The sequence below is a fragment of the Callithrix jacchus genome, chromosome 22 (assembly GCF_049354715.1).
Source record: "Callithrix jacchus isolate 240 chromosome 22, calJac240_pri, whole genome shotgun sequence".
NCBI classification, from domain to species: domain Eukaryota; kingdom Metazoa; phylum Chordata; class Mammalia; order Primates; family Cebidae; genus Callithrix; species Callithrix jacchus.
The window spans coordinates 37,275,854-37,287,596 of NC_133523.1; the positions used below are offsets into that span (position 1 = coordinate 37,275,854).

General features: G+C 60.1%; 1 protein-coding gene across 2 annotated transcripts; it reads right to left on the reverse strand.

The window, feature by feature from the left end:
- Positions 1 to 1,484: 1,484 nt before the first annotated feature.
- ERF (ETS2 repressor factor) lies at positions 1,485 to 9,125 on the reverse strand. Of its 2 annotated transcripts, none has more exons than XM_035284592.3 (4): positions 9,100 to 9,125; positions 4,207 to 4,441; positions 3,710 to 3,825; positions 1,485 to 3,619 (listed from the first exon to the last, which is right to left on the reverse strand). In XM_035284592.3, exons 2-4 carry the CDS (start codon positions 4,236 to 4,238, stop codon positions 2,367 to 2,369), a joined length of 1,401 nt encoding a protein of 466 aa, XP_035140483.1. In that variant the 5' UTR covers positions 4,239 to 4,441; positions 9,100 to 9,125; the 3' UTR covers positions 1,485 to 2,366. The 2 variants fall into 2 exon arrangements, with proteins under 2 accessions (XP_035140483.1, XP_008986354.2); XM_008988106.5 differs by having other exon boundaries at positions 8,974 to 9,125.
- Between the last annotated feature and the right edge of the window lie 2,618 nt (positions 9,126 to 11,743).

The following is an 11,743-nucleotide window of genomic DNA, read 5'->3' on the forward strand; positions in this document are numbered from 1 at the left end:
CCAGAATCTGGGGCAACTAGTCCGGTAGGGCTGTGGTCTGACCTGGACAGCAGTTAGGGAGCTGAGCATCTAGGATTCCGTGTTAGTTAGAGGTGCTTTAAAGGCACTGGGGTCAGGGGATGAGGCCAGTAGTCAGGGTCCTCTCCTCCCCTGAGTGACAACATCCTCTTCTCCATCATCCCACCACCAACTCAGCTGCATCTATGTTGCCAGGAGACATGTCTCATCCAAGCTTCCAGAAATAGCCCAGTGGCCCCCACCCCAGAGTATGACTTACATCACCCAGGAGAGGGAGCAGTTTCCCGAAGGCCGCCTCAGGAGCCTCGATTTCCTACCAGTATCTAGCTCTGTATCCTCTCTTCCCTGCCAACCGACATCATCTGGGACCACCCACCCTGGCTGGCATGAAATGAGATCCAAGTGGGTAGCAGTTGCCAGTCAATGTTCCTTCCCCACTCAGGGTTGCACAGGGTGGAGTTTCATGGTGAAGCAAGTCCATCTTGTAGCAGCTGTGTGGCCTCAGGGAAGCCCCTTCCCCTTTCTGGGCCTCAGGCACCTCACCTGCAGAAGAGGCTGGCTTGTCTCTAAGGACACTTCCAACCTGGATTATTATTCCTAATTCTTTCGTCCCTGATTCAAGCTCTCCAATCTCAGCTTCTATAGCTTTATGAGCGCATCTCAGATCCTCTGACCCTGAAAGCCTGATCTGGATCCAACTATCTTGGTGTTAGGAAGCAAAAGTCAGGAGTTGTTGAAAGAACATGGGCTTTAAAGTCCTGGCTCAGCCTTAGGGCCTTGGGCAAGTCACTTAGCAGCACTGGTTGCCCGTACCTTACTGGATACTGAGAGCAACAGCACTGCAGCTCGTAAGTACGGGACACACAGTAAGTCGACAGCATCGATGACTAACTAGTAAGCCAGACCCTTCACTTCATGTTAGCTTGGGGTGTTCCCCTGGCTGGACCAGATCACTAAGTTACCTTGCAAGGTCTACATTTCAAGAGATACTGCAGGCTGGTCTCCAAAGAACTCCCAGTGGAACTCAGAGCAACATGAGGGGTTTGGGCAGGGTACTAGGGGCAGTGCCAAAGGGAGCTCCTGGTCTTCACTGGGGACCTGGGGTTCGGGAAGAATTCTCAGCTGCAAGAGGGAAGGCATCCAGCCAATCGAAAAACAAGAGCATCAGGGTCGTTACAAAGAACAGTAAGCTTCCAAGGACAAGATCCCCATGGAACAGAGGAGCAGTCAAATGAAGCCAGTGCACGCTCAAGACCACTATCATCAAGCTCTGGGGCTTCTGTGCCTCTGAGGTCAGGAGATGGTTTCCCAGGCCTGGATTTGGCCCATTCGGATTAGGGTTAGGCCCTCTATACCAATCCAGCCACAGACTCACTAGCAGCCAGGCTGGGGCCCCTCCTTCAGAATCAAGCAAAGGCTGTGGCCCGGAGACGCTGCACCTAGCATCTAGGACATTGATCACTGCATCCAAAGGTCCAAAGTTTTATTGTTTTGAATACATTCTCCAGCGGCCCCTCTACTCCCCCCACCCTCAGTCCCCAATACAGAATAAGGCTTGACTGCAGCCCCCCACCCCACCCCAGAGGCCCCAGCTGGGAGGCAGAGGGGGCTTCCAGTTTGGTTTCAGGGACCCCCTTCCCATCCCCCCACCCGCCTGCCCATGGGCCAGTCCTAGGAGCAGCTGGGGTGAAGGGGCTGGATGGGTGCAGGGGTGGAGTGGGAGAGGGATAGCAGGCACTTGTTAAGATTTGTGGCCCATGGGCGGTACCCCTCACCGCCCTCCACCCCCCTCCCCAAACACATGGAATTTTTGGTTCATCATCAAACTGTCCCTCCCTCCCCTGCTGTGACCTTGTTGTGTATGAGAAACCTAGGCACTCATGGCCCCCTGGAGGGGCAGGGCAGGCAGGGCTGGGGCTGAGGAGGGCTAGGGATAGGGCAGAAGGGAAAAGGTACAAGAGGCAGAGAACAGGGAGGGAAACAAGGCTTTACTTCCTAAGCGATTGTAATAAAAAAGTTCCTGGGTGTTAAGGCCAGAGCCTCAATTCAAATATAAATTCCCCAGAATGGAGGTGGCCCCCCTAACTTCCCCCTCCCTCCCCGCTACCACCACTTTGCCCAGAGCTTAGAAACCCAGAGAGACAGGGAACAGCCCCTAGCTCTGGGCACCCACCCACCCCCACCATTTAAAAAAAAGAAATTAAAGTTTTATACAAAATGTGGGGAGGGGGAAGGGAGGAGGCAGAGAAGAGACAAGAGAGCTGCCCTCACCTCCAGGACACAGGGGGCTTAAGGCAGCAAAAGAAGCATGGGGGGTGGGGGGCACAGGGGTCCCCTGCCCACAGCCCTCAGGAGTCTCGGTGCTCCAGGGAGAGCTGGGCCGTGGCATGCTGGAGGTCAGAGCTCACTCGCCTTGGGGTGAGGGGCCCCCCAGCCTCCCCAGGTCCCTCCCCACGAACCTTCTTGTCCTCGCCCTCATCCTCAAAGACCCCAGTGGGGCCTCCACCCCCTTCCAGGCGACAGTCTTCACTCCAGCGCCGCTTAAAGCGCAGCTTGAGAGGCATGCACTGGGCTGCCCCAGGTGCCTCGCCGGGTTCAGGCTTGGGGGGTGCAGGTGGGGCACGGGGCGTCTTGAACACCTCCCCATCTTCCTCATCCTCATCACTAATGTCAGTCACCTCCACCTCCTCCGACTCGCCTTCTGAGATGGGCTCCACCTTGATCTGAGGTGGCGGGGGCGGTGGGGCCAGCCCGCCTGCGCCACCACTGCTCCTGTCAGCACTGGCTGGGGCCTTGTCCCCAGCTGCCCGCTGTCGGCGTCCGAGTGGGGGCGGCTGGAGCTTAAACTTGAATGGAGAAGAAGAAGAAGAAGAGGATGACGAGGCCGAGGAGGGGACCGGTGGGGTTTCGGGCGCCATGGGCGGCAGTGGGCACTTGTCAGGGCGCTGCGGCTGGGGCACCACCAGCCCAGGGTAGTGCAGAAAGGCGCGGGGGCTGAGGTGGTAGTTGTAGACGCTTTGGGTGTGGGCCTGCAGGTACCGTTTCATGTCCTCAGGGCTGAAGGAGAAGTGAGAGCCTCCCCCTGAGCCGCTGGGCCCCCCACCACCACTAGGGTACATAGGGCTCAGCGTGGGCGAGGGAGTATAGGCCAGGTGGGTGGGCGTCATAGGCAGAGCCGGGGAGAGCTGAGGGGGTAGCAGGGAGCCAGGCCCGGCCAGAGGAGACACAGGGAAGGGGCTGAGGGGTTCAGGGCCACCCCGAGGCCGGGGGTAGACGCGGAAGACACCAGGGTCATGGGGCAGGCGGGCCAGTGGGGGCCCACGGAAGGCACCCAGATCCGGAGGGCCGGGTGGTCGGGCCCGGGGATCCTCTCCCAGTGGTTCCTCCAGCTCTGATGTGCCATCACTACAGTCACTGACTGAGCCTCGGCCCAGGCGGCGAGCTACCACAGCCGAGAAGAGGGATGATGAGGATGAAGAGCAGGCAGGTGGCGAGCGGGGGTCCTCAGTGGGGGACAGCACCTCAGAGGGCGTTGAGGGAGGGAAGCGGAAGTGGCTACCGCCCGACGGCACTGGCGGGGCACTCTGGGGCACTGCACCCCCTGGCAGGGGAAAGGAGACGTGTCAAAGCCCCTGGCCTAGGTTGGAGGGGCACACAGACCCTCTCCACACCAACCATCCCCGGTACTCACCAGCCAACCCCACATCAATGAAAGGGTAATTAACCAGCACCAGTTTGTTGAAATTGAACTTGTAGGTGAACCGTTTCCCCTTGGTCTTGTGCAGAATGCGCTTGTTATAGTAATAGCTGCGGGTACAGAGATGCCAATGGGAGGGTCAGGTACACGGGATCCAGGTCTAGCCTCCACACCTTGACACGCACTTAGGTGTGGTTCCCAAAGGGCCACTGAGGAACATGGGCCACAGAAGAGAAATCAAGTGCCCAGAGGGTAGGTACCAGCTCTCTCCTCGGGTCTAAGGCAGAACTAGATCCATTAATGACTGTACTCTTCTCAGGATACCTCTGTGTTACCAAGGGGCTCAGGGAGGAGCTGGGAGTGGCCCAAGTTTCACAGCTAAGATTTGGCAAAGCCAGGGGTCAGACCCAATGGCTGTTCCCTTGAGCCAGGGGGTATGCAACCAGTGAGGGCCGTCCACATGTGCTCAGGGGTCCCCAGCCCATCCTCACCGCAGGGCCCGGCTCAGCTTGTCGTAATTCATCTGGGGCTTGCACTTGCGGACGCCCCACAGCCGGGCCACCTCATCAGGGTCTTTGATGACGAATTCCCCGTAGTCCCCCTGCCAGGCAATGACGCCCTGGTACTCCTCCTTCCGAAGCAGCTCCAGGATAAAGTGCCACAGCTGGATCTGCCTTGAGCCAGGGGACGACTCTGGCTTGTAGGCCCAATCCGGGAAGGCAAACCCTGGGGACGGGAGGCAGGGAGTGGCTTGGGGTCAGGATGCCAAGTCCAGGGCTCTGGGTCCCATCCCAGAGTCCACCTCTGCCCCACCTTCAACATGGGGAAATCTGTCTTGCCTCAGTCAAGTCAAGACCTGATTTAAGAGAAGACAGTGTGTGTCTGTCTGTCTGCATGTGAGGGGCTAGACAGGAGCTGGGGGGAGGGGAAGCTGGAGCCTACTCCAGCGACACCGGGAGAAACAGGAAACCGTCGGCGGTGGGTCCCGGGGCCAGTGCCAGGGGGCCAGGCACCAAGCCAGGCTGTCGGGCAGGGCTGCCAGTGGGGGAAGGGCAGGAAGGGGCACACGTGGCCAGCCGGGTTGGGGTACAGCCCCCCAGCTTACCCCCACTCCCATCCAGAGACAAATGCACCACCCCAGCTCCTCTGTTCTCCTTAGAAACATGCACTGTCTTCCCCCAAAGATCCAACAGAGCCCCTACTCCCACCCCAGGACCGGAGAGGAAGATTTTTTTTTTTTTTTCTTAAAAGGACCAGGAGGGGTGGGGTGACTGGTTGCCGATGAGGTCAGCGCTTGCACACACAGAGGCTTCTGTCTTCCCTGGAGAGTGAAACCCAGACTGTCTGAGAGGCCCCCCCCACCCAAGCCCTGGACCCTCTGAGCTACACTGCCCTCCCCAGACCCAAGCATCCGGGCCCCACCTGGCTGGAGGACCCAGCCCAGGCCTGGACCCTCTGAGCTACACTGCCCTCCCCAGACCCAAGCATCCGGGCCCCACCTGGCTGGAGGACCCAGCCCAGGCCTGGACCCTCTGAGCTACACTGCCCTCCCCAGACCCAAGCATCCGGGCTCCACCTGGCTGGAGGACCCAGCCCAGGCCTGGAGCTTGAGCAGGCACTCTGGAGCTGTCATCCTCTTCCCACTTCTGTCTTCTCATCCTCGGCTCCTTCCCTGCCCACCTGCCTGCCTGCCCGCCCCCAGCATTAACCTTGGGTAGAGGTTGGTGGTGGGCTGGCTGGTCTCTGGAGGGGGTGGGCAGCCTGGGGTGGGGGGTGGGGGGGTTGCGGTTGTTGTCATTTCCCAAACCCCCGGGTAATCAGGGGCCATCAATAATTCAGCACCAGGCAGCCGGTAATGGAGGGGTGGGAGGAGGGAAAGGGGAGGAAGGGAAGGAGGGGGGACGCAGGGCAGGGGCCGTGGTGCCACTAGAGAGAGAAGTCCAAGGTGGCGGCTAGAGATGGACGGCTCCCAAATCCAATCAGGCTGCAGGGGTCAGCAGGTATCAACCAGGCCTCCAGGCAACACAGCCACCCTCAAAGACTCCACCCCAGTCTGGAATCCAACAGGGGATCATTCCCCTTGGGAACTCAGGGAATCAGTAGTTCCTGCTCCCACAGGGACCACCCCCTCCAAATCCAGAGCTCACCGTCCCCCACAGGGACCCAGGCCCCAAATCCTGGCCAGACTGGGCTGCAGTATCGCATACCCCATGGAGTCCCTGCCCCATTGAGATATTCCAGCCTTCCATCTTCCACCGGGGTATGACCTCCCGCTGTTCACAGACCAGCACCAACAGCCCCTGTTCATTTAAAAGTGACAGCCTTTAACAACCCCTTTCAGGGACTCCAGAGCCCCATCGCTCTCTTGGGAATCTAGGTGTTCACCCCATTATCCTCACCCTTCTAGAGAATTCAGATCACAAGGTCTCCTGCAAGGCCCAGGGTCTTTTAGAAGCCAGGTGACCAAGCCATCAGCTCCATGGACCTCACATCCCCTCCACAAAGCTCCCGGCCCCTCTCAGGGCACCAAGCTCCCCGCTACTTCCATCTCAGCTCCAATCTGGCTCTAGAACCAGAAGGGGGGCTGAAGCCCCTGAGACATCAGTCTGGGGGTAGGGGATGTACTGACTTCCACCCTCCCCCCAAAATTAAAGCCACCCTTCCCAGCCCACCCGCCCCAGCCTCCGTGTCCCGGTAACCAGGCAACGTGTGTGCAGCGACAGTCCTGGGAGCGGGGGAGCAGGAGGCTAAAAATAAACTTTGCAGAAGAGAGGGAGTGAGAGAGACTACATGCAACACAAAGGGAACTCGGAAAGGAGGTGGGGGGGCTCTGGAAAGGCCTCAAGCCGCATTCTGGGAGCTGTCCCAGGCCCCCTTGTTAAACCCCTTCCCTGAGTAACCCCTCCTCCAGGGTCTGGACCCTGGCTCCCACTCCTGGCAGGGACCCTTCCCCACTCCCAGGCCCACCCCAAGGATGGCTTTCCTAATCGGACACAGCATACATGAGGGCCTGTTCCTGGCTTTGGGGGGGAGAATGAAGAGGGGGTGACGTCAGGGTGTCTCAATGGGGCTCTGTTCCCCAGGCCCTGGAGCCAGGAGCCAGGCACGGGCAAGGGGAGCATGTGTGAGTGTGTTGTGTATGCGTCCACGTGCTTAAAACAGGGAAACACCAGACCTGCACAGAGGAAGCTTGGGGGTGTGGGACCTCAGGAATATGGGGGCCAGTGAGGCAGGGAGAGAGCAGACACATAGAGAGAGGGGTTCACAAGACTGCGAGGCAGGGTGCAGAGTGGCAGCAGACAGACAGGAAGGGCTGGGATGGCGAGGTCCCGGAAGCACACCTGGGTCCCACAGAGGCGGGGTAGGGATTCTCCCAGACAGACTGCAAGCCTGGGGGGACAAAACTCCTGGGCACCCCCCCAACCTCACGTGACAGCCCAAACTTTTTTTAAGGGACCATGAGGGTCGGAAGGGAGGAGTGATGGTAGAGGAACAACACGCCGGCCTCCTGGGGGGCCCCACTACCTCCCCCACTTCAGGCAGCCCTCTGTGGCGCCAGAGCCGGGAAGAAAACAGGAAGTGGGAAACAGCCACGGCAGAGGAGAGAGGGGCCGGGATGGAGGATCGGATGGAGGGGTGCGGAGCGGCAGGCCAGGAGGCAGATGGAAAGATGCACCGATTGGAGGCCATTCCAGGCCTCCTGCCCCTCTTCTCCCCCCCGCCGGAGAACCCACACACTGCTCGGCCCTCAGACGGGGTTGGGGAAGCAACCAGCGGGTCCCATCAGGCCAAGGCCGGTAGCAGGGAGGGAAGATGAGGCGGGGTTGTCTAGGCGCCTCGGCCTCCTCTTCGGACCAGAGGAGGCTCCTGCTGCCCCCGGGGCCCAGCGGCCCAGGAGCGAGTGGAAGCTGGGGGAGTCTGTGGGACGCACGTGACTGACCCTACAGCACTCCGCACCCCGGCCCCACCTCCAGGGCCCCTCCTCGATCCCAATCCCCTGCCCTTTAAGATTAAGCCTCCCCCACCCGCCGAGCAGGGGGATGGAGATGGGGTGGGGATGGGGTGGGGTGGGGTGGGGATGGGGTGGGGTGGGGTGGGGTGGGTGGGCCGGTCGGGGCATACACCCGCACACTGGAGCCCGAGCCGCCGCCGCCGCCGCCGCCGCCGGGGGAAGGAAACAAGTTTGAACAGCGGCGCCCGGCCCCCTTCCCCCTCCCCCGTCCCCGCCCCGGGCCGGATTCCGACGGGGTAGACGGGCAGGGGGCGGCTGGGACCCCTCCCCCTGCGCGCTTGGGCGCAAAGTCCAGCCCGCGCGAGCCCGGGGGCGGCGGGGGAGGGGAGGGGGAAAAGTCCGAGTGGGAGGGGGGTTAATCCCGCTGCCCCCCGTCCGCCGACCGAGGGGGAGGGGAACCTTGGCCCCTTAAGGAGGAGCAAGTTGGCGGGGAAGAGAGGGGCGGAGGGAAGAGACGGCCCGCTGAAAGAGAAGAGCTGGATCCGGGAGGGGGGATAAGGGGGGAGCCTCTGCGTCTCCCCCCACCTTTTCCACCCTCCACTACCCCGGAGCCCCGGTGGTGCGGAAGGAGGGTACCCAGGTCTCCCCGGAGCCACCTTAAAGCCGCGCGTTCTAAGGTCGGAAACAAAAAGTTCCTTTTTCGAACGTTCGGGCTGCGCTTTGGAACTTTGCGACTCGGCGAGGGCGGGGGAGCGAGGAGCCGACTGAGGCGGGCGGGGGAGGGGCGGCGCAGCCCGGACCCCGAGTCTCGGGCTCCCCACTCACGCCCTCCTCCTAGAGGCCATCCCGTATCCTCCGCTAACCTGGTGCGGGGCACGCGCTGCGGTGAAGGTCACCAGCCGGACCGCGAAGCGCAGAACCAGGGATAGCGGGCCCAGTGGACGAGCCCCCCCCCCGCCCGCACACGTCCCGGCCCCCAGAGTGCAACGTGACAAGAGCGGAGGGGAAGGACCCCGCCACCCCCGTGATCCCAGGAGTGGGAGAGAGCCCAGCCTGCGGGGTCCCGGTAGGGATATAGGACCAAGATCCGCAGCAACCACACCACTCTGCCCAGAGCCAGGAATCGGGGGTCCCAGGCAGCAACCCCGCTCGCGCCACGAGAAGCAACAGGTCTCGAGTGCTTGAGGGGTCCCCCAGAACTGGGGAATCACTCGGGCTCCCCTGGACCCCTCAGCCCCCCCAAAGTTTCTCCGTTCGATTTCCTGGGGCAACAAGTCTCCCCCACACGTGCTGCCCCCGCCCCCACCTGTGTCCGCCGGGGTCTTCATGCTTGGGGGCCCGGGGCGAAGCGCCCCGACTCCGGGCCGCGGCTCCCGGCGCCCGCGCTGCCCCGTCCCGTCCCGCGCCCGTCGGGCCGCCCTTGCCGCCTCACCCGGCCTCGCCTCTCAGAGCCTCTCCCCTCCCCGCCGCCGCCTCCCGGGTTAATATCGCACTCCGGGGCCGGGACGCCCACGCCCCCCGGCCGGCGACGTCACCGCCGCGTCGCCATGGAGACATTGCGCCCGCCCCCTCCCCGCGCACTCACACACACGCTCTCCGGCGCTCAGCCACTGAGGACCGGCCGGCTCTGCGCTTAAAGGGGCCGCGCAGCGGGGGAGGGAGGAAGGAGGGGGCGGGGGTGGGATGGGGTCCCGTAGGTCGTGACCCTAGTCCGAGGCTCCAAGTCTGCAGATAACTTAAGTCCTCGGCACTCGCTACCTGCTGCCCCTCCTCCTCTCCTGCCCACTGCGGGCACGAGAGTTTCTTTTGGGTGCCTGTATGGAAAAACGGGGGGCCCTTCCGAGGAAATGGGGTTCAGAAACTTTTGTGGGGAGGGGGCAGAATCTTCCCTGCAGAGGGGCGGGGTCAGGCCCTTGGAGGACAGCATTTCCCAGCTTAGTTTTACCCAGCCCCCCAACCCTGAGCCTGAATGGGGGCAGCTGTCCAGGGGTGGGGTGGAATGGGTGGGATGCATTTCCCAGCCACGGAAATGGGGAGGCGGCTGTGCCCTCCGCTCCTGTGGGGATGGGGTCTTGTCCTTCCTGATAGCCCCAGTCCAGCTGAGGAGGAAGTGACCAGAGAATGCATTTGGAAGCCCCCACCGCCACCGTGCCCAGGCTGCAGCTGTCCCGGGGACAGAGCTGGCGCCGGAGGTCCCCCCACCTCCACCATTAGGACCGGGGGTTCCGGAGGCGGGGCCAGGATATGAGGGGGCGACCAAAGTCTGAACAAATGTGCTCCCAAAGGGCACTGAGGGTCGCCAGGAAAGAGGAAGACAGGGCTTAAGATCGAAAGCCAGCGCGTAGGGAAGCGTTAAGTCTCCGTTCTTTGCTTCAGTCGGGAGGGAAGGATGAAGCCTGAGGCTCTGGGAAACAGGAAATCACTGTGCAGATCTGATGGAGCCTGGGAGCCGGCAGCACGGTAGAGGCCAAATAGAAGCAATATTCACAAGCACAGCCTGGAAACAGGGTCTCAAAAAAGACTCTGAGGTTCCAAAGGAGGGGCGTATGGGTGGCGGGCGGATCTGAGGGGCGGGGGTGTGGGGGCGACAAATCCAGAAGATGGGCGGGGAGACACAGACAAGTCACAGATAGGGAAGGCCTGCGGAGCTCAGGCTCCCGGTAACTAGGGTTTCAATCCCAGCCTCCTCGCCTCCTTCCTTGCGGGGTACCTAGTCCGCCTTAGGCGCCTCACCGGTGCCTCAAAAAGAAGTCTCAGGCCTCCTCCTCCCTGGTGAGACCAGGGGCTCCAGGGAAGCTCCCCCCCAACCCCAGAGAATTATGTAACCTTGCCTACGGACAGTGCAGCTCCCCAACGGATATTGTAACCCTCTGGGAGCGGTGTGGTCCAGCAATAATAATCATCATCATTGTTCGAATAACAGCTCCCGAATTCCAAGTGTTCATGATGTGCCAGGCGCCTAGCCAAGCATTGTCAGGGGCATCTTCTCATTTAATCCTCACAAAATCTCAATGAGGAGGAGTTGCTGTTGTTATCCCCATTTACGGATTTAGAAAGTGAGGCTCTCTAAGGGGAAATCAGTCCAATAAATCTCACAGCCAGAAAGTACTGGAACTAAGATTCGAACCCAAATCTATCCAATTCCAAACCACTACATTTACCTCTATGTTTATTACTTCCTTTACTAACCCCTCAAAAAAAAAAAAGCAGTTTTTTGGGGTTTGTTTTGTTTTGTTTTGTTTGAGATGGAGTCTTGCTCTGTCACCAGGCTGGAGTGCAGAGGCCTAGGCTCGCTGTGACCTCTGCCTCCCAGGTTCAAGCAATTCTCTTGCCTCACTCTCCTGAGTAGCTGGGATTACAGGCCACGCCCAGCTAATTTTTGTATTTTTAGTAGAGATAGGCTTTCACCATGTTGGTCAGGCTGTTCTCGAACTCCTGGCTTCATGATCCTCCCGCTTTGGCCTCCCAAAATTCGGAAATTACAGGCATGAGCCACCACGCCCAGCCAAATTTTCAAAGATAATACATCAGGGCCCCATACGGTGGCTCACGCCTGTAATACTGCTACTTTGGAAGACCGAGGTGGGAGATAACTTGAAGTCAGGAGTTCAAGACTAGCCTAGCCAACATGGTGAAAATGTAAAAAATGGCCAGGTGTAGTCTAGCACCTGTAATCTCAGCTACTCCAGAGGCTGAGACAGGAGAATCACTTGAACTGGGAAGGCGGAGGTTGCAGTGGGCTGAGACGGCACCACTGCACTCCAGCCTGGGCAGCAGAACAAAACGCGGTCTAAAAATAATAATAATAATAATACATCAGTAACAGACCCAGTGACCCCTACCCTCCCACCAGTAAGACAGAGATCCAAGTTACACCCAACCCTTGCTATTTCTTGTCTCTGATAGGCCAAGTGAACGTTCACTTCTTTTTTTTTTTTTTTTTTTTTTGATGGGGGTCTGTGTTGCCCAGGCTGGATTGAAGTGGCACCATCATGGCTCAGTAAAGCCTCGAACTCCTTGCCTCAAGTAATCCTCCCACTTCAGCCTCCTGAGTAGCTGGTATTACAGGCACATGC

What these genes read in the sequence shown, in the direction of transcription:
- ERF (XM_008988106.5), bottom strand. Translation starts at nt 8,995, where the DNA reads ATGAAGACCCCGGCGGACACAG. An exon ending in GAAGACCCCGGCGGACACAG is followed by an intron (nt 4,442 to 8,973) that starts GTGGGGGCGGGG and finishes TCCCGTCCCCAG; the next exon opens with GGTTTGCCTTCCCGGATTGG. An exon ending in CATTGATGTGGGGTTGGCTG is followed by an intron (nt 3,620 to 3,709) that starts GTGAGTACCGGG and finishes TTCCCCTGCCAG; the next exon opens with GGGGTGCAGTGCCCCAGAGT.